Genomic DNA, 26258 nt, shown 5'->3' with positions numbered 1-26258 from the left:
AGTTGCTGAATCTGTCTTAATTTCAGATCGACAAAGGTTAGCACTCCACCAATCAGATTGGCCATTGAGTCCAACTGCCCGCCTTCCGATTTAACAAGTCAAATCGGCCCAAATGAAGGCCGATGGCTCCTCCTCCGACTGATGACGGCACGGAACACACCAAACTGACTCGAGTCACTGACCTCACCAGACTGTCCGACGGCCGATAATCGGGTTGGTGTGTCAGGGCCTTAACACAACAACGTTGGCGCCTAGTGTGTGTGTGTGTGTGTATGTGTGCGCACGCACGTTTTACATTTGTCAATTCGGCTGTTACTACCACCTCTGCTGGCTTAACGACTCAACTCCGTCCCCCCCATACCGTGTCCGTACCTTTTATACAGAACGGTGAGGTGGAAAAACAGCGCAACATTATCGCCTTGAATGTGAAACGGCAACTGATGCATCGGTAAAAATGATAGAATATGTATAACTCAAAGGGGCCATTGCTCTGCAGAACAAGTATTTTTACTTAGATACTTTGAGAACATGTTGCAGATAATACTTCTGTACTTAGATGGCCATTCACTTGTAATATTCTTACAATGTGATACACTCCTTTCAACATTGGGAAAGGAACTAATATACTTGTTTGACACTTCAAAATGTTTATATATTATATTATATTTATATTTTATATATATAACAATTCTAGTGTTTTGTCTTTTGTTTCAATCATCATTGTAATTGGTTTTTATAAAATGTAACATACCCACTTAGTTAGATCTAGGGACACAGACCCTATTATCAGACAGGTTACTGACAACTCTTCAAAAGTTTATAATGTGATCCTTCAGAAAACCTATTGCCTTTGAAAATGGTAAGGCATGTTTGTTCCCATGTACACTCTACACTATAGCTCAGGGGTCTCATTTATAAAACTGTGCGTAGGATCCTTACTAAAAGTGTATGTACGCCCAAAAGCCCAAAATGGCGTACGCCAAAAAACAATTCAGATTTATAAAACGTACATCTGTAAGCAATGTTCCCTTTATAAATCACAGATTACCTACAAGTGTGCGTACGTGAATCATTCTCTTATCCCGCCCAGTACACGCCCATTTTTAACCATAAATAGTCAATGCTGCAACCTTGTGAATGCTGATAAGTATGTTAATGACACTGGCAGTCACCGAATCATGCCGAATCATGACGACTGGCGGAGAAAAAGCAGAAAACCTCTCGGACGCTGGTGAATTGCTGCCAATTGAATCATAATTTCGGCCTTTTGTCGCACAGTGTATGGAAACCTGATCTATAGACTACCTATATTAATAATACCGTCCAAAACGGCAGGCATTACAGCACTCGGGGACAGCTTCGATATACCAGACCTGTATGATAAGATTTACCAGAACTATACTGTATATCCAAACAAGCCTTAGTGATAAAGGTGAAGATTATTTATAATATTTATTTTAAAAAAAACACACTTAGCTGGCCATTTCCCTCTGGAAACAGCTGGTTGCCCCCAGAGTGGCGAGGACCCGTATTTGTACCGGGATGGCACGGTTCCGGCGCGTTGCCCTCTCTACTGGACCCAATTCAGTACATAGATCCAAGAGCACAGCTTTAGGGAATTTAAATCGGCATATTAGCCAGTCATTGTCTTGGTCCCTGAAGCCTTTTTCTCTCCCGATTCTTCCATTGGGGGTTAGTCCTCCTGCTGGGTCCGGCAGTGCCATCATGCAGCATTACGCATGGGGGTCACCGCGGTATTATTGTTTACAACAATTAGAGTGATTGTAGACACCTTGCCAAAACCACAGCATCAACTAGTGGTATCCCCCCCCCCCACAAGATACAATTTGAAGACGAAAGTGTAATAGGCAAACACACTTTTCTTCATGCAGGTTTTGTCACGTGGAGGACCGCGCACACTCCCGTCATGTTTGTTTTTCATAAATCACAACCTTTGCGTGGGAAGTGGCGTACGCACATTTTTAGCCCCGTTTTGTGCGTACGCCACGTTTATAAATGAGACCCCAGAACTCTTTCTTACCATCAATCACTAGGTGCCCCGCTGGCCCCATTCCACAGTATGGACAACTTGCTACAGTGCCATCCTGAGCCCCCATATCACGCGAGTCTTCTTTGGCTTCATATTATATTCCTAGTGTGTCTACTGCTGAACTTTGCAGTCTGACAGGTAATACATATTAATATAAATGCATGATGGCATAAATATTCAAATATATAATACACATATTTGGTTTTGGGTGCTGGGGTACAGTCTGACTTTTAATTACATGTTTTTATTGGTGATCGTGACAAAAAGAAAAGAAAAAAAAAGTGTCACACATATACGTAGAAGATAAACAAGACAGACGTACAGAAAAAAACAGAGCAGTTATGAAGCGATGCACCCCGAAGCCCCGAACAGGAGATAGGGTGAGTCAGTCACAGTCTGACTTTGACAATGTTAAATACTTTAGGAACTTTCATTTTTCCGAAACACTGACATTTGACAGATTTTTACAGCTCATTCCTCAGAAAATCACTGAACAGCAACAGCAACTGCAACGATACAAGAAAGACTAAAGAAAATTTTTATCTGTTCAAGAATGGAGACAATGAGACTCTGACACTGTGAGCTTCACAATGTCATTGTTATGTTATACGCTGGTGTTCAGTTTTGTTTGCAATTGAGTTTACCGGAATTCCTCATTAATCAGAGGAAGGGGAATCTTTGCAGTGTTAGCGCAGCACAAAATAAAAAATTCAAATAAGCCTGCAGCATACAGTATTTGACACCACTCTGTTTTGAGGGAATACAGTAGTGGAAGCAAGGATGGTGGCCACATAGGGAGCTTGTTAACAGAACTCTGACATTTATGAGAAATGAGTATGCAGACTGGAGGCATGCAGTGCTAGGATCTAAAGCCATTGTGCTATCCCTGCACCAAGTGCCCTTGTCTGGTGCTGGGATGGTGGTGTGGGAATGACAGGATGTACATGGACACAGCAAGGGTCCTTTTACACAACACAGGGTTATTTTTACTGAAAGGGTGTTTGATAAGATGTCCACAATCATTTGTGTGTATGCAGTGTTTATGACAAGTTATGTTTGCCATTGGTTTAAAACTTAAATATGGCTTCAGAAATGTTTTGTAGCTTAAACAAAGAAAATCGGGCATTTAGCTTTGGATCTTGCAAACATTGCTGGGGAAGGGGGACATCTGGACTACCAAGAAGACGGAAGGTAAGGGAATACCTAAACAATCATCTCAAAATAATTTCTGCGACTCACGATTGACATGCCATGAGTTTTTATTGATTGAGCAAAGGCAGTTAATCATCATTGTAGATCAACTGAAATGCACAGTATGTTCGTGCCTGACATACACTAAGATCATGATTCCAGTGCAGTCGAACATGAATAGGACAATTTAAACCCGGAGACATTGATTTGCTAGCTGCTCATTCAGGAGTTGTCCCACAGCGCTATTCAGCATACCTCCAGGTGCTTCCGGATCACAGGCATTTCATTTCCTTTAACCCTGGATCTGCCCTTACCATCAAATCTCATCAAATTTGAAGCAGGCCGGCGTGAAAGGCAAATGATTACAATCTGCGATTCTGATTGAACACCTCTGACCTTTCTGCGACAAATCTCTTTTAAAAGCAACAGTGAATGTCAAACTATTCCTTTTTCTTCCGTTGGGAGGGCTGAAGGGTCCAGTCCACACTGCTTCATCTGGACGGCGATCTCGAACAGGTAGTCGTAGCATTCACACCTACAAAATGCAGCAGTATTTTGAGTGTTGAAAGAGAAAAATACAATGCAAGGTATTTAAAAAAAAAAAAAATCGGGTTTCTTTGTTAAAACATGCCGTCTATACACAAATATACTAATATATTCTTAGTCATAAATAAGAACTAAAGGTTAATAGTGCTGGGAGGTAAATGCTCACATGGTCTTAGCTTTTTCCCACGACTCGCCCCAGACATAGACACCGTGTCGGCGGACGAGGACGGCACATGAATCTGGATATTCCTCCATTGCCCGAGCCATCCGGTCTTTCAAGTCCTTCTCCTCTGGGGTGTTTTCAACAATAGGCACCACCAGGCTGTCGTCATACCTGTGTATATGCAGGGGACGAAATGACAAATTAAACACAGGCTGAGATCTTTTCGAGGCTTTAACGTTTGCAATCAGAGGGCTGTCAGATAGTGGCTCTGCATGCCTGTTCTCAAAGATTGCTGCCATCATCTGTTGTACAGCCTCTCTGATTGTCAAAGTGATACGGTAAATCAGACACAGTACTGAAACTGGATAAGTAGTCTATCAAGTAAAAATACCAAACATTTCCAGCTTCCAGCATCAAATGTGATGATTTGCTGGTTTTCTCGGTTGTGTATCGTTGTAAGTTCAATATTTTTGGTTTTGCAACTGTTGAGGTTGCCAACTGGGACCCTTTTTCGCCATTTTATAAAATAAACAATTATGGATGATAATCACTAATAAGAATAATGATGTCTTACTGCTGTAATCAAAACAGGCCTAATAATCCTAATTGCCTCCTTCCTAGCTCTAACTAGAGAATAATTATCTAACTCTCTGCCAACATTTACCTCTTTTTAAGCTACCTGGATGGGTAACAAGCACAATCTTTGAACTGTTAAAATGTCATTTCATTATTTCCAGCAACATCAGTATTGTACAAAACAACTTTGTGGCAGCGACGCACATGTTTCATCCTGTGATGTGCATCACAGTTATTGAGAAAAGCAAGGCAAGACAGGGCACATTTCTTTACAAAGACATCATGGCTATGAAAGAGCTGTTCATATCATCACTTTTTTCCCGTGTAAATACCCACAGACGATGATGGACCATGACATTGTAATCTTCCTGTGATTGATTTGATGTACCATGTTCAGTGTTTCCTCTATGTTGATATTATGCGGCCCGCCACAGTAAAATTTCTGCCGCCACGGTATCAGAAATAGGGCAGACGCACAACAGGGTTTCCACTATGTACAACGCGCGCCGCCGCTCCTTCAGCTGTTTATGAAAAGTCATGAAGTGGTAAATTACACGACTTTATGACTGGATAATAAGCAAACTGTCATCCGCTCTCTCTCCCCTTTAGGGTGAGCAACTGGGACAGTGACACGACGTCATCACTCGCAAAGTCATGGCAACCAAACAAACAACAGGGCGAGTACTACTTGTCACTCAATCTTAGGCAAAGTGACAAACAGCGTCGAAAAAAGCCGCGACATGAAATCTGCACTCACGCGTTTCCCGTGAAATATCAAAGCTACAGTTTGTTGGAAAATAGCATTGTGGACACGGAATTTGATGAATTTAATGTTTATCAGACCCCAGATGAGACAAGAAGCTAACGTCACCGAAAGCTGCGGTGGCTGTCCCTCTGCCTTTGACTCCCCGCTGCAGGAGACACTGTAGTCCTCTGTAGCGCTCTATTAACATTACCGTTTTAAAACCGGTTTCCAGGTTAGCGGGGGTGCATACCGCTCAAAACCAACATGAAAAGCGTAGCTAGTAATGTTCACTCAGCGTTTCGTTGTTAAACTGTGTGTAAAATGAGCGGCGACGTTAAATCACCGGTTTCAGGTAACGGCATCCTACGGTACCGTCTATTTGCTGGATGGTTTCAAAGTAACGGTCGGTAGCTAACATTAGCAGATAAGACCGTTGACAGCGACGTTATTGTTCATATTTTGGCACAATGTTTCTGACCGTAGTAGTGGTCATAGTGACTGAAAGTGTGATGTGAGACGCTAAAAAGAAACTACACGCCGTTTTCAGATAACGTTACTTTTTGACGTCCAACTTTTTCTCCTATCCCAGAACGTATGTGTGGTGTAGCCTGACCTTACTCCACAGCGCTGTGAAGGTTGGTCTGACAATGTGAGACTAACCATACACTTACCTGTACTAAGATTTTAAATTGTATATAGCTATATGCCACTTTTCATACAAAATCTGTGATCCTTACGTTTACCTTTACCGAAGTGGATATTTTGGATTTGCACCTTATTGTTAACCTGTTAACCTTTACGATCCTTACGGTTGACCGTTTACATTTCTGGCATTGTGTACAGTACATTTGGTTTTTGCACCTTATAGATAACCTTTGTTTGTATTTAGTTTTTATGCACACTTATTTGCACTCTTTATAACTGTGTACTGCAACTGCTGCACAACAATTTAATAAAAGGATAAAAACGTACATCTAATCTCAGGTGTGTCTTCAAACAACAAAGCCAAAGTATTTAAGAAAAACTATTCCTACAGTCATAACTCCCTCAGGCCTTTTTAATATGCTGTGAGAGAGGGTTTGAGCCGATTTTGAGTGTGTAATTACAAGGTTATGTTACTAAAGCTCAGTTAAACAGCAACATTTCAAAACATGAGATCAAGCAGGATTGTGCCTTAAGTCTAATGTGTCTGCCCAAGCTGAGTGCAGACACTCCTCAGATCTACACAAGGGTTCCATATTTTTCACTTTGCAGCTATGATTTGTGCCAAGAGACTTCATAACCAAGACTTCATGAACTTTCACTTGACTGAAAATAAAAATGCTTGGAAGCTCTTTGGACTTCATTAATCCTTGCTGCTTGATTACATACCCATAGTTAGTGCCCGATGTGCCTTTACGAATCCCCTTGATCATCTCCTGGTGCGTTATCCTGAACTCTTTGCCAGGATACAGCAGTGTTGCCATGACAGCAGCCTTGGAGTGGGTGTGTATAACTGCCTGTGCCCCTGTATTTTAGCAAAGGAAAAGCAGGTTTTCACTTTTTTCTACTGGTCTTTCTCAAATTATAATTGTAACAAGGCAGGAGAAAGCATGCCACAGATGATGATCAGACATCAATGCTTTAAAATTCTTTGGTACAATTTAAATTGCGTTAGTTCAAGTTCTATTTTTGGTGGCTTCCTTATCTGTAAAAGAAATGCAAACTCTCACCTGGTATTCCACGACAGAGAGGATGAGTAACTGAAACAAAAATCATCCTTTTTGGCTGAGGTATTTCATTACAATGTTGGCCTTTAATTATGATGCCTTATGGAACCTTGTTTGCTTCTTTATAAAATATGATAGGTTTTGGAATTTTATCTTAAAGCAATACTTCAACAAACCACAACTTCCCCATGCAAGAACTTCATTTTGTGAACAGGCCTAATAATCCTAATTGCCTCCTTCCTAGCTCTAACTAGAGAATAATTATCTAACTCTCTGCCAACATTTACCTCTTTTTAAGCTACCTGGATGGGTAACAAGCACAATCTTTGAACTGTTAAAATGTCATTTCATTATTTCCAGCAACATCAGTATTGTACAAAACAACTTTGTGGCAGTGACGCACGTTTATCCTGTGATTTGCATCACAGTTATTGAGAAAAGCAAGGCAAGACAGGGCACATTTCTTTACAAAGACATCATGGCCATGAAAGAGCTGTTCATATCATCACTTTTTTCCCGTGTAAATACCCACAGACGATGATGGACCATGACATTGTAATCTTCCTGTGATTGATTTGATGTACCATGTTCAGTGTTTCCTCTATGTTGATATTATGCGGCCCGCCACAGTAAAATTTCTGCCGCCACGGTATCAGAAATAGGGCAGACGCACAACAGGGTTTCCACTATGTACAACGCGCGCCGCCGCTCCTTCAGCTGTTTATGAAAAGTCATGAAGTGGTAAATTACACGACTTTATGACTGGATAATAAGCAAACTGTCAGCCTTTATTTTAGAGGAAGTTTTTCCTAAGAAAAATAATTTCATAAACCAAGTTTGTTGAATAAAATGTTTGTGAAATGTAGCTGCTGAATAAAAGAAACAAGACCAGAGGAGAATATTTGGCGTCTATTAATGATTTTACAATTTCGTTTCCATGGCTATTTGTTACATAATTTCAAATGACTAAATGGTTTTTACCACCTTTAGTGAACATAATCACAACATTCAGGGAAACGTATACCAGGTTTCTAATTCCATTCAGCCTTTCAAACTAGAAACAATCATATTTAAATAAAAAAAGCAATTTGTCTGTTTTCCTATTTCTTTCTTTGTGCAATAGTAAACCTTGGATTGGACTCTGACACAGACAAAACAAGTATATCACTGACTTAATTAAAAAAGGATAATTGGGGGTATTGGGATTACTGACCAGTTCTATCACTGACTGACTGCAAACAGTGATTAGTATGGGTGGTAATGTGTACGAATGTAATAAGAATGACTGACCTCTCATAGTATAGGCATTCATAAAAAGTGGTGTACACTGGCTCTTCTTTAACTTCTTCCAAGCAGGTGGACAGCTGATGTTCCTCTCCTCCATGTCACACACAAACATGTCTTCGGGCTGAGTAACACAAACATTACACAGGTGTAAACACACAAATCCTTTTCTGAATTAATGCTGCTCAATCTGAACTCTTGATTATTTGTACTGAGCAGAACGACACAGCAACCTGCTTACCTGTATTCTCTCTTTCTGGACGCCTGATGGTGCGATGTAGATCTGCTCTCTGTGAGTTATACAACAAACAGCATGGTGTGTTTTAATATGGAGGAGAAGGACGAGAGGGCCTTGCATGGTATAAAAATCATAGGAGTCTTCTCATGTTATTGTGTCTTTGCCTTACAGAAAATGGTATGGGGTTATGTAAAGAGCAGTCGTCTGTGGCTACTACTACATAAGAAACACTCACTAAAGCTTTTCCAGCCATCCACAAAGAACCCATTTCCCTGGGCAGTTATTTTAAGTAATTATTTTATAACAGTTTTCCATAGACTTCCTGTGGTTATTGCTAGAGTCATCCTTTTTTCTTTTTTTGTGTCTTAGTGTCCATTGTTTTACTTGGAATGCCCTTTGAACTGTACTGTAAATAGTGTTTCAACATATCACATTTCCTTAACCATGAAATAAGTCATTGTTGGAAAATATTTCATTCCACAGCCTGGACTAAAAAAAAATTATAAAAAGTAAAGACATCGACTGAGTTAAACAAACCGCCTCATTTGATCCCCTCATCATCTTTCATGATCATATTTCTTGCTTAAATATTGAGAGCCGTAACGTTTCCCCATAGAATGTAGAGGACAAAGCCATTGTACTCGTTATTTTTGTTTTTTTTCAATCTAGCCATAAAGACAACAGATAAAGGAGTAGCCTATTGATTTTTGTGTGCAATGTTTGGATAGGCCGCCTCAGGCTCTGAGTCATATCTGAGTCAAACCAAAGAAATAAATATATTAAAAAAAAAAAAAAAAATAAATACACTTATTAGAAGTGTGTGTAAAATGACAATACTGTCTAGATTGCATTACATATTTCCATCCACTTTCTTTTATCTAAAGTAAATGTTAAAACAGCTTTTAGGTTCCTAAGATGAACAATCCAAGCATCAATTTATAAACGGTGTAAACAGCCACAATATGGATACAGTGGGAATAGTTCTCATTTACTAGATGAGATTTGGGACTTGAATGTTTCCTGTTTTTCAACTTCATTACAAAAAAACTGAAAACTAGAAAATAGTCCTCACTCTGACGAAAACAGCCATTTTGAGGAATGATTAAGTATTGCAGTGGAGCTTAGAACTGCTTATTTCCTATCAAAATGGTATAAAAGGTATAATAATTTAACAACATGAAAGGACATTCTCCTGTCAATCATTTAAGACTCCCAATTTGTTTCTATCTGAATGAAATACCAGCATACATGGATTGGCAGCCAGTAAATCTAATTTGGGTTCATCTGAGGTTCCATCAAGCTCCCCTGTTGGCTCAAATAAATGTCTGCCATTCCCCATTTCAAACAGAGATTTGCTGATGGGTGGCGCTTTCCTTGTAGCTGCCATCCAAAACATCACAGTTCAAAGATGTTCGTAATAACCTGTCAAAGCCTTCAGTTTGAATTTGGTTTCATTTTGGCAACACTGTGACCTTCTGTCTTCACCCTTGATTTGCAAACATTATCAAAACTGATGTAACTGACCTCACATCAGCCTCGCTGCACTTTTGTCAGCATACAAATGTCGGAAAACAAAATCCCCATAACAGGATTCAATTGTTGGCGTGATTGTCAGAGATATGCAAACAGAAACGTTAAATGAAGGGGTGTCATTTCGGATCCTTCACAATATTCTGCAAGAAATTAATGTACATACGAACCCTCGTCTCAGACTGATCCCTCCGCCAGTCCCCGTCACCCATCCCAGCTGGTAGAAGAGTCGGCATAATTCCGGGATGAGAACACGAGGATGCTCCTTCTCCTGTAAGTCATTGTAGATCAAGTTTAACAGTGTTAGCATACATCAGTGTGAATAGAAGTCATTCAACTTTAAAAGGCACATGGTTAAATGTAAAAGCGCTGTGCTTTTTATGTTGATGGCATTGCTGTACCAGTACTGTGTCACTGTAACAGAAAACAGCAAACTGTTATTTAGTATAGCGTGCATTTTATTTGCTGTTAAATGCCCGACTGAATATAAGGAAATGTTTGGTATAATTGTAGGCTACATATTTGTTCATGTTTGTTCATGTTTGTGTGTCATTGTCAGTACTACTCAAATGTTAGTCTTCCATTAAGGACTGGATGGTGAACAATTTCTTGCAGCTTAACGAAGATAAGACCGAAGTCCTTACTGTTGCGCCGGATACTACAGCCTCCAAGGTTGTTCAGCTTTTGGGGTCCCTTTCTTCGGCTGTACAGTGCAAACTCCTAAATATTGGTGTTATATTTGATCATAACATGTTTCTTGACCAGCATATCAAATCACTAAGCCGCACATGTTTCTTTCAACTGAGAAACATTGCTAAACTTAGAGCCGTGGTTTCGCAATGTGAATTTCATATCATCCCGGCTTGATTACTGCAACTCTGTTTTCACCTGTCTCAGCAAGTCTTCACAGGACCATCTACAACTGGTCCAGAACTCTGCTGCAAGGTTGTTGACCAGGTCCAGCAGGATGTTGCACATTACTCCCGTTTAATCCTTGTTACATTGGCTTTTCCGATCAAGTTCAGGATCCAATTTCAAGTTATTGTTCTTACATATGAAGCATTGCATGGTCAGGCACCTGTTTATATCGCTGACCTGCTCGATCCGTACACTACGGTCAGGTCACTCGGGTCTTCTGACCAGGGATTACTGGTGGTCCCACGCACTCGTTTGAAAACTAAAAGGTGACCGTTCCTTTGAAGTGGTAGCTCCGACTCTGTGGAATGCCCTTCCTATTAACTTACGCTCTGCAGTCTCGGTTGATGCTTTTGTCTCGTGTTTGTAATTTGGGGTTTTTTAGTCTTTTAATCTTTTACCTTTATTGGTATTGTATTTGTTTTTGCTTGTTTATTTTCTGTTTTGGATCCTACTGTATTTTAACAAATGTTTATTGTGTGAAGCACTTTGTGACTGTCTGTAAAAGGTGCTGTATCAAATAAAAAGATTATAAATTATTAGGAAGTATTGTCGAGTCTGATTATTCTTCTGTGCCTTAGTGCTTCATTGTTGTCAGAAAAAAATACATCAATAGCCACATCATTGTACTGAATGACCTGTTCCTTAATTACCATACACACACACACACACACACACACTCTAGTAGTTTTGTCTCAATCTCACATACACCACCCTCTTGCAATACTCTACTAGATCCCCCACCATATGTGTAAACAGGTTAGGTAAGTCAGAAAGTATTGAGAGACGGACTAGCGCATTGTTGGTTTTGGTCTTTGTTGACAATAACAAAAATACAGAGTAACACCATCCATGTATTTAAAATGTGTGCATGCACTGTGCTTTTGAGACCTCATAATCTGGTGAACTTCTAGCGCTGCACCAATCAAGAGCATTCTTACCAACTGCATCTCAGTATAGTATGGCAACTGCTCTGTCTCATACCAGAGGCTGTCCAGCACAAAGCGATGTCGGCGGACCACGTTTCTCACCACAGTCTATGACCGCACTACCACTGTCTCGGCCTCTGGCTGCTACATCATACTTACTTCTTACAACCACTCTACTGTACATACACTTACCAGTATCATATATGCACTCATATACCCGTACATATTTATACTGATGGGCATACAGTACAAATTCATATGTACACCAATGTCTATACTCTATATATCTGATCTATTGTATATAAACCATTTTCATATCATACTTCCAGCTGTTTGTGTCTCTCACTCTCACTTTTGCCATTTATCCCCATTATATTTTGCCTACCTACTGCATATATTTTAGTGAATTCCTTACTGTTCATACTGTTAATTGTAGCTCAGTCATATCTACCCCTTAAGCTTGATTCCTGCTTCTGCGTTAAATCTACGCCGTGGGTAGGTATGTAGGTACTTGGATATACCGACCTGCGCCTTAGCCTGACGTGCACCTCTCAAGAAATGTAACTACACGTCATGGCGACGCACGTCGCTCGGCTGTGGCTTGGTGCCGTTGCATTTCCCCCTACTCATTTCAGTGTTTCCCATACATAGGTTCTATTTGGGTGCACCGCCCAGGTAGATTGAGGTATTAACTTTCATTAGCTCTAAAAAAATGCGATGTGGTATTTATGCAGGAGACCCACTTACTACCACTTGAATCTCAAAAGCTTCTGGGTGGTTGGGTGGGCTTTGTGGCGGTTGCCTGTGGCAGTAGTAAGAGCAGAGGATTGGCTACTCTAGTTAACAAGCGACTACAATTTAAATGCTTAAAAGGAGAGTGCAGACGAGGCAGGGAGAATGCTGTTGATGTTTTGTGAGATCCAGGGAAATAGTATCATACTAGCGAATGTGTACGCTCCAAATAGAGGCGATCCGGCATTTTTTGGGCTGCTTGAGAAGAAACTGAATGATTTGGGGGACTAACCAATTATAATGGGGGGTGATTTTAATGAGGTAATGGACCATATATTAGACCGTAGCTCTCCATCGGCCTGCCCTACTAGGGCACACGCAGTGCTCAAAGATATGTCCAAAGCATCTGGTCTAGTAGACATTTGGCGGCTACAAAACCCATCATCGAGAGATTTTACATTCTTCTCTTCACCACATAGCTCGTTTTCCAGAATAGATTTTTTTTTTGGTGTCTCATTTGCTGGTATCGGCTATGGGAACGAGTGACATTGGTAATATAATTATTTCAGACCATAGCCCAATATTTCTCCATATTTTGTCCTTTAATAAGCCAGCTAGGTCAACTAGATGGAGATTAAACTCTAGCCATCTATTAGATGAGACCTTTAAGGAATCACTTAGATCACAAATTAACCTCTATATAGAGACCAATCTCCCAACGGCTCCGTCAGCAGGGGTAGCATGGGAGGCTTTGAAAGCCTTTTTAGAGGCCACATAATTCAACACTCGTCATTCAGGAAGAAGGAAAACAACACTAAGCTCCAAGAGCTTGAAAAACAGATCATAACTGCAGAAGTAAATTTAAAAAAAAATGTCCTCTGAAAATCTTACCAGGTTGACTAAAGTATGAGTTTAAATCAATTATGACCCAGAGGGCAGAATTCTCTCTTTCGGGCAAGGCAGAAATACTTTGAGGAGGGTGACAAGTCTGGTAGACTACTTGCCAGGCACATTAAACAAAAAGAAGCAATGAGTGCTATTCATGCTATTAGGAGGGACAATGGGTCTGTCCTGAATGATCCTAAGGAGATTAATGCAGCTTTTAGAGACTTTTATGTAAAAGTTTATACTTCAGAGTCGAAGGAGGACAGAGATGAAGCCGGTGATTCAAGCCTCGGCTTACTACGCTATGTTCCTTACGGCCTCGGACTCTAATATATTGTTCCTTAAAACGACATGGGAAACTGTCATTCACAGATGCTGAATGGGGCAGAATTCTTAGAAATGGGAAAAAAATGTCAAGGGAACTGCAAACGCGACTTATCCAATTCAAAATACTGAATAGAATCTATTGGACACCATCCAGGCTGCATAAGGTTGGTTTGGTTGATAACTCGGAATGCTGGAGGTGTCGGGACAAAAATGGTACCCTAGTACACATGCTCTGGAGTTGCCCAAAAATTCTGGCATTTTGGTCTTCCCTACATAGAGAAAATTGTTGACCAGAATATCCCGTTCACCCCTAGTCTGTTTATTTTGGGGGACCCCTCTGCATTAAGTGACCTAACCCCTCCACTCTCTAACTGGACCCAGACTGTCCTCATGTTAGGCCGGAAACTTCTGGTCAAAGAATGGAAAGCCCCCTTTGCACCAGCACTGAATTTGTGGCGCGCCGCTCTGGGTCAGCTGGCTGCCCTTGAACAACTGTCTTATAGGTTGCTTAACAAAGTGGAGGAGTACAACTTGAAATGGGGGAAGTATCACTCGTACACTTTTGGATTGGATTTGCATTTAATGTTCCAGCTCATAAACATAGCAATTAACTAGAAAACATGTCTGATGGATACATTTTGATAGAATACTGTACCTATATATAGGCAAGGTTGTAAACTCAAGGGTCTGTGCATCACTGTCTATTTTTCCCTTCTTTTTTTTATAATGTCTGTAATTATTATAGTTTAGTTTTTGTTTATGGTCGCGCTATGTCCTCTCTTTTTATTTTGTTGTATGTATACTGCTTCTTTTGCTGATGGATATGTGTGTTAAAATTTTCTGAAAAACCAATAAACTGTTAATCACCAAAAAAAACATTCACACTTTTCCAACTATTCTCACTACTTCAACTTCTTACGGATTTAAGCTATTAATCCAGTTTAGCTTTAGCAATTTAGCTATTCGCACACATTTTCTGTGCACCAAGTAGTGGGCACACTGTCAAAAGTTCTTGTGGAATTTTCTAGTCTAATCTTATTATTCAATATTACCAATGCATACATGATTACCGCTACTAAAAAATGAGTTGAAGGCTTCCTAAAAGTCCATAATATATACTGTAGTTTCAGCTAAATTCAGCTGTGTTTCCATAGCATAATTTCATACAAATGTAGCTCAGCGTAAATTCTGTCAGAGAGAGTTCTGTTACGTTGTCTCTCTTCTCTTTAACTGATCAGCTGGGCAGTGGGTGTTACGGTTCTGTATACCAATTAGAATCGGGCACTTATGTTCTAACCAATCACAGCATACTACCATGTTTTAAATCTGTTCTCTCTCCTGCTTCTGTCAGTTGTATTTTCAGACGAGAGTGCGACCCGCCTCCTCCCCTTCTACCTCCAGGCATTTTTGACGGTGTTCTCGGTCTTCTCCCGGTTGACGGCACGTTTTTACGTCTTCCGATTTTCTCACCACCACCAGTGTCTAGATTCCGTTGGGGGATATGTTTAGTTTTCCTAAACATTAGATTTGTATAGATACCCCTTTACAATGGACTCTAATCTCCAAATGATTATGTTAAACTTACTGGTTATATCTTATAAATAAATGTGTGCATATCTTCAACGGAGTCTCTCCTGATTGAAATGCATTTCAAAGTGTTTGTGTGTCATGTCATGCTTGCCTGTTTCTCTGTGGCCTCTTGACCTGCATCTTGACAGCTGCTGCTGGTGCCACACAGAGATGACATCTCCTGCGAGAAAATGATTGAGCACATTTAGAGACAATTCACAAGAGAAGATGTGTGGGAAATGTTTGCCGTAAAACTGATTCTAGTGTCATTTGAGACAGACGTAGTGCTCTTAAGTCACAATGAAACAGTGTTCTGTCAGCGTCTCACTTCCTTATTTTGATTTATTCCCTGTTGAAATAAGACGGTTGAGAAAACACAGGGAAGAATAAGCGAGAACTGATTTACAGTTTTCAAATTCCTCTTCTTCCTTCTCCTCCCACACACCAGTTAGGGAGTAGCCACGGTTTCCTTTGAAGGAAGGGCAGATCGCCAGCGCTGTTAAAAAAAAAAAATCTTAGATGCCACTATTGATTTTACTTTCTATCTATACGAACGATTACACAATGGAAAATCTCAAAGCTATGGTCATTTTTACCAACAAGATTTTTAACAATAAGATACAGTTAGTTAGTTAGTTAGTTTTATTTCTGCGCCATTCCAAACATTTGGCCCATCCCATTTGGGATTACAAGACACCACTATTTAACTTCTGACATCGTCCGGTCTCGCATACAAATCATGTGGAGAAATACATGAATAACAGAAAACAAAAAATTAAAAAAATACCAAAACCAAATACAAACAAATATCTACAAATCATCTCGGTAAGATGTGTTTTGTTCCTCTTCTCCCAGGCTTTCTCAAGATAACTGGCTCATTTATGTTTCACATGTGAAGAGCCATCTCAGTCTTTGAGCATCATCCATATTTACAAAATCAATATTTGTTTTTATCTTGCTAAACAAGGAATCACGCTGTTCACAATAAAAAGTACAGTAGAAACAAAAGGAAACTAAATTTTCTATACCATTTAAACAACACATCAGACAGATCCGTTTTTCCTCTTCTACATTAACATATCGTCCAGTTTCAACCGTCAAAGGTAAAATACCAGATCTTATATATAACATACACACATCATCATTCTCTGTGCCATATTTAGGTTTTATCAGCATAAAAAGACACACGTTTGGCTTAGCCCATATATCATCAAGAAAAAAAACAAGTACAAAAACATTTTGGAATTGATTGCTAAGTAGATAGTTCAATGTGGATTCATTTTGTTGTGATTAAGGTGTCAGTTTAAAGGTGCTGTAGGTAGGATTGTGAAGATCCAGGACTTAGCCAAAAAATGTGAACATCAACAACTTCTCAGTCCCTCCCCCCTTTCTGCTAAAGCCCAAAACATTCTCCTAAGCCCCTCCCCCCACAAGGGAGAATGAATGTGTGTGCATGAGCAGTGATTGACATGCAGTTAGTCAGCCCCCCCTGGCCCCGATTGGTGCATCTGAACAGGGAGCGGTGGATTTTTGCAAATCGCACTACAGGCTGTAGGTGGAGCCAGAGGAGGCAGATTTATTTTTTTTTTTTTTTAATTACCAGCTTCATGTAGTTCTACTGGAACATAGGGTCAGTTTCAGCAAATATGACAGAAAGTTAGTTTTATAAGGCTTACCTACTGCACCTTTAAACAGGATATAGTTCAAATTAACTGTGTAAGATTTCAAATGCCTAAATAAAAACAAATCAAACTAAGAAATGAAGTGAAATACAATACACATGGCTTTTAGGTTTGTCTTAATATGAATGAATCAATAAAATCACACTACAGAAAAAACAGTGAAACGGAATATCGCATGTCAATGTGGTCCAGCAGAGAGCAACACAGACCCTGCCAACACTAAATGCAAAACACCGTCATTAGTTTTCATGAGGACGTGCAGAAGGATGAAGTCAACAAAAGAAAAAGAAATGAAGATTAAAGCAGGTCGTGAACCAATCGGCTGCCTGCACAGTCCTGCTCTGAGCTGGTGCCTGTATCAGCAGACTTCCTTTATAAAACCAAACCCGGCTCTTATAAGGCTACCAACTAAAATCTACCAATAAAATTAGATTCGCCATTGTTTCTGAATCTGTCCAAACAGCTCCTGTAATTCGGCAAACTCATAATCCAATAAAGAGCAGGTGTTAAAACATTATTTTAATTCTATCCAGGTAGTCACCCCTCTTTTCCCCAGACACCACCGTGTTTGTCATTAATGTAAAATGGACAGAAAAGAAGAGCAGTCCGGCGAGAGTGACAGTCTCTTTAGAAACACCACTTCAACACAACACGTGCTGTCTGCAGTTACTGTGGTGTCTTCCTGAAATTAGCAGCTTTTCCCTTATCAACTTCTTACAGAACTTTTTTTATGGGTTATGGTTTTGGAAGTCTTGCCCTCTCCCGTGCTGCAGTACCACTCTCCGCCTGAACGGTTACAATAGACAGTAGGGGTGACCACGAATAGTCGAATATTCGATGCTTCGATCTAAGGAGCCCGATTCGACTGCCAATCTCACGGTCGAATCTTCGCAGAGGTTTAATGAAACGAGGATCATGCCATTTTGGCTATATGGGGGGGTGCTCAATGTCGGATTTTACATAGAACTAACTGCTTTCTCCCAATAAGTTCATATACAGCCTGGTATGATATAAATATCAACAAATAATGCTGTAAATGATCAGTTAAAAAGAAAAAAAACTTTTAATAATTTTTTTGCGTGAATAAATTCAACCGCTCCGAGATTTAAGTTACCTTATCCGTGACCGATAGAAGAGCATCTTGGCGGCAGGGATTTAAACCTGGGTGGGTGCACTTTGAAATAGTAAAAGATGCAAGCTTTGTTGTCCACATGAGTACCCTCACTTTTTACTGTGTACCGCCACCTCAGTCCACGATAGAAAAGACTTGATGATTCTGATTCGACTATGTACATTTTTAGTCGGGGACAACCCTAATAGACAGTCTATGATAGATACTGATGTGCCGGCAGGGCCGCCGTTTTACCAAAACACAACTATCACCAAATATAGCCTACCTACCAGGAGGGACTATTGAGTCAGATCCAACGCTTCTTTGTTTGGGAAAGGAGAGGGAGACACACCTTGAGATCTGCACTCTGCCGAAACGAAAAAAAGAGTCAACTGTTTAAATCACAGCTTGGGAGGGTGGAACCATATGGTGCTAAAACAGTCTCATAAGTATTTGCAACTTGTAAAACACAATGCACAAATGAATGCAGAGCGATTTGTATGTGTACAAATCGCGTATTTGTGTCTGTGCGTCTAATTTGTAACTCTTATTTCATCATTTGTAAATGAGCTTAGTATTTTTCAATGTAAATATATTTGTAAATCTGTGTGTCTGGGTACTTTTGAGACTGTTTTTCATATATATATAGTTTATTCAAAATTCAAACTGCAAGACGATGTAGCCTAAATGACAGACAGTAGGGGTGTGAATCTTCACTAGTCTCACGATTTGATTACGATTATCCTGTCAACGATTCAAATCGATTTCATGATGCTGTCACTGCATCGATGCAGAATCGTCTAGGTCCGCATCGCGATGCATCGATGCAGTGATTAATTTCAACAGCCCTAACACCGAGCCTTTCACATTAAAACAGTTCCCTGTGGGATAGCTGGGAAAGCACTGACTGTACACTGAGGACGTTGTACGAACAAACACCTACAGGGTTCCTTTTGTTCCTAATTAGTGTCAGTTAGCTTGTGTTAGCTTACAGTAAACACTGACTTGTTTAATGAGAAGGACACGCTAATGCCAATATGTCTGTAAGCTAGATAGCTACATAGTATTACCTGAAGGGTTGAATGTGAGGCTACAGGATGGTTGAGTTTTGCAGTGCAATCTTGTACTACTGATAGTCAACTGTCACTTCTGTTCTGACAGCAAATTGCTGAATTTCAGAAAATGACTGTAAGGCAAGACCTAGCCTAATAAAAGTGTCCTTTTGTACCATTATTTAATTATTACATAAATAATACATAGGCCTAGTCTACCTATAAAGGAAATGCATGTAACAATGTGTATTGTATTTCACTTTATTTCTTTAGGCATTTTAAATCTTAGATACATATAATTTAAAAATGTAAATATCTTTCAAATATACACTATGCTGTCATATCCTACCTCAGATATAAAGCAACCTGTTTTTTTTATTATATATATATATATATATTTCTTCATTTATTCCAGCACCATTTTCACTTTGGCATGTCTATTATCTTACTTACCGAAACGGTCCGGTACAGGTACCGTTGCACTCCTAGTGTGTACAGTATACTTTTTTATAAACTTATATCTGTACATAGTAGTCAAATGTTTATGTTTACCTCATTCAGCTTTTATGTCCTTGTTTTTAGCCATATTTGTATTCTGTGTATTATACTTTGAGAGCAACAGGCAGAGCCAAAGTCTAATGTGTTCACACTTACTTGGCCATTAAAGCTGATTGTAATTCTGATTCATCTGCTGTTTTGAAAAGCTTAAGCTTTTAGACTGTTGATCAGACAAAACAAGCAATTTGAAGAAGTCACCCTTGGCTTTAGGAAATCGTGACTGGCTGGCTCACTCACTCATACACTTCTGTTGAGCAAACGTTTCATTTCACCACAAATATATAATGTATATAATAAATAATATACAGACCTTTTGGTCATGACTTATTGAGGAAGTTTTACACAACTGAAGACCATTTCCTGCTACAAACTCTGCTGTAAATGCTCTGTAAATGTAGGCTACATGTCAGCACACGTACTTGGATGAGCAATACTGTGTCGTATGAGTATGCATATTATATTAAATTTACATACTCATACGACGCAGTATTGCTCATCTCACAACAAAACAATAATAATGATAAGATAAACTTTAAGGTTGCTTTCCCACGTGCTGTTTACTACAACTAAAGACTATTACGTAAAGCAGTTTTTGCTTGTTCATAAAGGGCTGGTATGACTTTACTGTATGGCTGAAATGTGGTCGAGAAGGAATTTCATACACCTTCACCGTGTGTTTAAAACCTGTGTTTTCAACAACTGAATATGGTCGTAGATCTGCTGCTATAAAAACACCAACAGCATTTGTTAATGCTTTGGCCCGGTTCTGAGTTACCAGCAAAAGTCTGTTTAAATGCCGAGGGGCGCTGCGTTTGCACCACAGTCGTTTTCGTCCTGGTAGCAGCGATATTCACACAATTTGCGTGTTGCCGTTTCAAGTGAGTTAGCAAGTTTGACGTGTTGCCAGCAACATTCCCGATCACTAATGAGCAATGTCGGCACACTACTTTCGTCTTATCCACTTGTTTTTGTACTTCACGGGGAAACTGAAGGGTTCCCAAACAGGAGACCTTAATGACAGGAGAACAGGAGACCTCTACATTGGCCATGACGGTAGCTAGCTAGCGGGAGGCTTGGCCGGTATAAGCGTACCGTGTGTAAGCACTAGTGGTGGGCGGATCGATCCAAATATCGTTAGTATCGATACCAACGTTGGTATTGATATTGATCAATACCAGTGTAATGAGATCGATACTTTATTTTCAGTTTGTCTCCAGTATGCACCGCTGCGGTTTGATCAAAGAGGCGACCTGGCTGTCTGTGTCTGTGCAGCTCCTGTCACAGCGCAGAGCAGGCACACTTTGCTCCTCCCCCCCTCTTGTGATTTGATGTTGTACCGTCACTAGGGCTGCAACTAACGATTATTTTCATAGTCGATTAATCTGTTGATTATTTTCTCGATTATTCGATTAGTTGTTTGGTCTATAAAATGTCAGAAAATGGTTAAAAATGTGGAACACTGTTTCCCAGAAGCCCAAGACGACGTCCTCAAATGTCTTGTTTTGTCCACAACTCAACAGGTTCACTGTCACAGAGGAGAGAAGAAACTACTAAGAAAGTATTCACATTTATTATTCATGTGCCCTACTATGACATGACCTACTACGACTACCATTGTAGTCACTGTTCCATTATCTTTATTGTGACTATTACTACCACTGTTCATCACACCCCCAACCGGCACCGTCAGACACCGCCTACCAAGAGCCTGGGTCTGTCCGAGGTTTCTTCCCAAAAGGGAGTTTTTCCTCGCCACTGTCGCAATAGCTACCGCTAATGCTTGCTCTTGGGGGAATTATTGTAATTGTTGGGGCTTTGTAAATTATAGAGTGTCCTACTCTATCTGTAAAGTGTCTCGAGATAACTCTGGTTATGATTTGATACTATAAATAAAACTGAATTGAATTTAAGAAGCTGGAATCAAAGAATTTTTACTTTTGTCTTAAAAAATTACTCAAAGCAACTAATCGATTATCAAAATAGTTGCCGATTCATTTAAGAGTTGACAACTAATCGGATAATGTATTTATTGTTGCAGCTCTAACCGTCACGTGACTCAGCAGCGCCAGGCAAACAAGCAAGCAAGCAGCCAGGCCCGGCGGCGGCCAGCAGCAAACACACAAGCAGCACTGAGATGGAGCAGAAGAACGGCAGAGAGGAAGAGGAGCGCCGTGTGGCTATATTTTCAGGCCAAAAATGAACGGCAAGCTGTATAATTAAAAAAAAAAAAAGGCTGTAAGATACAGTGTTAACACAACGAGTTTTAACTTATTAATAATCCTGGGAAAAAAAAAAAAAAAATCACAAAACCACTTAAAAAAGGTCATGAAAATTCATTCAGATTTATCAATTTGATGATGCATCCACCTTAATTATTAAAAAAGTATTGGTATCGTTTGTATCGGTATCGGCGAGAACCGATTCCTACTTGGAATCGTTTCAAAAATTACGATTCCAGTCGAATCGTTTCTTTATTGGAATCGTTTGGAGGATTTGGTTTCAAATCCGATCATCGCTTCCCAATTTAACATGCGCAAGTTTTGGTTTCCGTAGTGGCCAGGCGCTTGTTGTGTTGCAGCCATGGTGCACAGTAAGCGACGCTCTAGTCTGGCTTTATTTTACGTTGAAAAAGCCCGGTAAAACTGCAACCCACCATTGAATCAAAATAAAACTTTCCTCTCATTTGAGAAAATAGGCATGTGACCCGTTTCAACTCCACCCCTCAAAGAATCGGAATCGATAAGAACCGGAATCAAAAGAATCGGAATCAGAATTGTTAAAATCCAAACGATGCCCAACCCTAAGTATCACACACCGCTAGGAAGCGCTAAAAGTGCAGGGCAGAGACTAAACTAACTTTTGGTCCACCACTTAATATGACGGGAACTCGGAATTGAAGTATGTTCCACGAGCAAAACAAGCCTAATCATTTCTGTTAAAGATTGCATTCTGTGTACCGTTCCAAAAATCCTGTACCGTTCCGAAAGTACATGTACCATTACACTCCTAGTGTGTACAGTATTCTTTTTTTTTTTTTATAAACTTATATCTGTACATAGTAGTCAAATGTTTATCTTTACCTCATTCAGCTTTGATGTCCTTGTTTTTAGCTGTATTTCTATTCTGTGTATTGTACTTTGAGAGCAACAGGCAGAGCCAAAGTCTAATGTGTTCACACTTACTTGGCCATTAAAGCTGATTGTAATTCTGATTCATCTGCTGTTTTGAAAAGCTTAAGCTTTTAGACTGTTGATCAGACAAAACAAGCAATTTGAAGAAGTCACCCTTGGCTTTAGGAAATAGTAACTGGCATGTTTTGCTATTTTCTGACATTTGATATACCAAACTACTAATTTAGAAAAAAAGCTGATTAATTGATAATGTAAATAACAGTTGGTTATATAAGATAAACTTTTTAGTAATGACTGGCTCACTCACTCATATACTTCTGTTGAGCAAACGTTTCATTTCACCACAATAATGTATATAATAAATAATATACAGACTTTTCGGTCATGACTTATTGAGGAAGTTTTACACAAATGAAGACCATTTCCTGCTATAAACTCTGCTGTAAATGCTCTGTAAATGTAGGCTACATGTCAGCACACGTACTTTGATGAGCAATACTGTGTCGTATGAGTATGCATATTATATTAAATTGACATACTTGACACAGTATTGCTCATCGCACAACAAAAAACTACAAGAGATCATTATGTTTAATGAAGTGTCACTGTTTCTAGTTGTTTGTTTTATCAGTAAAATGATTTGCTGTAGTCTTGGTGCTGGTTTGGAATAGAACCTTACTTTACATATACACAAACTGATATTGTTTTAAGTTGATTAGATGCAAGATAGTACATTTTACTCAATAAATGGACAACTTGCTACTAATTTGCCATTTAACTTGATGTTTTTTTGTTTAAATGCCACATGGTACACGTGGCAAATGCATTCACAATGAGCACTGTTTCAGGCTGAACCAAAACAGTTTAAATTACAGACTTTTAACAAGACTTACTGGCAGGGTACCTTAAAACAAATGGACCCTACTGAAATATAACCTGTGTAGCGGTCATTGTATGTCATTTGACTACGACATACGGCCGGATGTTTAGTTAGCCAAGTTAACTTACTGACGTTACAGTTTGTGACTCACGTCTCTATAGTTGCTGCAGCCATAGAAACATAATAATGATAAGATAAACTTTAAGGTTGCTTTCCCACGTCCTGTTTAGTACAACTAAAGACCGTTTCCAGTTATAAAACTGTTGTCTTGAAATACTGTAGGCCTAACACTAACAGTTACATGTCAGCACGAATAGTTGGATGATAAGCCACAGGTGTCACTAAAGACTGAATTACGCAAATGTATTTTACCAAAAAGAGGAGTCAGACAGCGTACAGTAACGTTACTGTTGTCTCAGTTATGGAGCATGAAAAGGTTGAGTCGTTACCTAAGTAAATATGCTACAAATTCAGGTTAAGGTCTGTGCAGCTTGCGCTAATGTTGCCTCATCTAGCTAAACGATATAACAGTTGTAACGTTAGATAACCTGCAGCAGTTAGACTAACTTTGAAAATGGGTTAGTTAAGCTTGCAAACTCATTGTGCTGCGCAATGGTAGTTTGACTACTCTTACGACCAGCAAAACATGCATAAAAAAACACAACTTCTTACCTTACTTATGCTGTGAAGTCAGTCTGTGGTTAAATATACGATACCAAAACAGCTAACGATATCTAACTAACACTACGTCATCAATATGCGACATCCAAACAGGATACAATGCCGGATGGGATTTGTAGTTACGTACTGTGCTGAGGCTTGTTGAGGAAGTCTTCTATGAAGCGCGTATCGAGCTCGAGGCTAATATTGTTTTATTGATGACGCCCGAAGCCCGAACACAGTTGAGAAATTATTGTTGCTTAATTAAATAAATCATATTTAGTGTATGGTATACTGCAGAGCCTACAGAGCACATATGCTGCAGAGCCAAGGAACAAGTAGTGCAAGAGTGTATGGTAGGGTAAAGAATGTTGGAGTAAACATTTACCATGATTTCTCATGTATGATCAACATACAAGTAGTAGGCTAATCTTTGCCTCTAATGACAGAGGCCCCCTGTTCCCCTTCTTTCTCTAAATCTATAGAAGTTGAGCCCATACCGATATCGAATAGCCTAGATAGCCTAACAGCTGTCATATGAACATGTGTAGGCTACTGTATATGAAATGCAACCCATAAATGCAAACACCACATATGAGATTTTATTCAAAGTACAGTAAGTCATGAATGTTAAAGTGTTCATTTAGTCTGAACATATATCAGCATGTATGTATGTATGTATGTATGTATATAGCCTATGTACCAGGGGCTCCAGACTAACTTTTTTACTAGGAGCAATTTTAGGGGCACAGGCAGAAAATTCAGGGGCGCACACCTTAAACCTGCAATGCAATTTTTCACATTTTCCCCATTTTAACTGCATACTAATTGTTGGTAATAAATACAGAAACTACAATGTGCTGTATTATTTCTGTTCACAGTCACATTTTTATTGAATGCTGCTTTTTGCCTGAAGATTGCCTATTATTAAAACTTTATATTTTTTGCAAGTAAGACAGTGTGTGGGAATTTTATCAACATTAAAGTAACGTGCCGTTTGCTTATGGCCAGCCAAAACAGCCTAAATGTAGGCCTACAAATGTCGGAGCTAACAAGTGCTCACAGATGGGTTTGAGACTGCGTGTGTGTGTGTGTGTGTGTGTGTGTGTGTGTGTGTGTGTGTGTGTGTGTGTGTGTGTGTTTGTGTGTGTGTGTGTGTGTGTGTGTGTCTGTGTGTCTGTGTGTGCGTGTGTGCAGGCCTATGTACTGTATGTAGGCCAATCTGTTGTTTGGTTCACAATAGCTCCATACAGCCACTCCTTCTCACAACTTGGCTTTGTTTCCTGTTGAAAAAAGTCCAAGTCCTATCGGAAAGGCCCAAGGGTAACTGTAAGTATCATGTGGAGGTTCCCATTTTTGGTCAATCGTCTGACAGATGTTGGTGAAAGTGCTCGTCTGAGTAAGAATCGAGCGTCAATAAATTCATCAACTGCACCAGTTGCACAAACACAGGCTTGTATAAAGCGAGTTGAAACAGACCCACAATCTTAAGTAGGCCTACTACTATATTTTTGATCCCTTAGATGAGCTGCTCTGTGTGTAGATTTAGCTGATTTTAATGCTTTCTGAAATTTACTTGAATTGTAGAGCTCTTTACTAAACAACTATTACTTACTTACTTTTTATCTGGAGCCATCATTGGGTTGACATTTTTGTTCATACCTGACAACTTTTGGATAGAATGCCATGAAATGTGATACAGGTATTAATTATAATTGAGAGTAGAGTAAATGCAACAAAAGAGACTTTCAAAAATAACAGCAGGCGTAGAAGCAGGTAGGCTTTAAAGACTATT

At 39.6% G+C, this 26258-nt stretch overlaps 1 protein-coding gene across 5 annotated transcripts; it reads right to left on the bottom strand.

Annotated features, from left to right (window-relative positions):
- Positions 1-2259: 2259 nt before the first annotated feature.
- Positions 2260-24582, bottom strand: apip (APAF1 interacting protein). Of its 5 annotated transcripts, none has more exons than XM_078264226.1 (10): positions 24476-24580; positions 18469-18549; positions 15502-15570; positions 10203-10303; positions 8506-8554; positions 8271-8388; positions 6984-7013; positions 6643-6778; positions 3954-4121; positions 2260-3776 (listed from the first exon to the last, which is right to left on the bottom strand). In XM_078264226.1, the coding sequence occupies exons 3-10, from the start codon at positions 15565-15567 to the stop codon at positions 3677-3679; spliced, it is 768 nt and encodes a 255-aa protein (XP_078120352.1). In that variant the 5' UTR covers positions 15568-15570; positions 18469-18549; positions 24476-24580; the 3' UTR covers positions 2260-3676. The 5 variants fall into 5 exon arrangements, with proteins under 5 accessions (XP_078120352.1, XP_078120185.1, XP_078120266.1 ...); XM_078264059.1 differs by having other exon boundaries at positions 18473-18549; XM_078264140.1 differs by lacking the exon at positions 18469-18549 and having other exon boundaries at positions 24476-24582.
- Positions 24583-26258: the final 1676 nt, after the last annotated feature.

Source organism: Sander vitreus, chromosome 1, assembly GCF_031162955.1.
Source record: "Sander vitreus isolate 19-12246 chromosome 1, sanVit1, whole genome shotgun sequence".
Classification (NCBI taxonomy): domain Eukaryota; kingdom Metazoa; phylum Chordata; class Actinopteri; order Perciformes; family Percidae; genus Sander; species Sander vitreus.
This window is presented reverse-complemented; position numbering and strand designations above follow the sequence as displayed.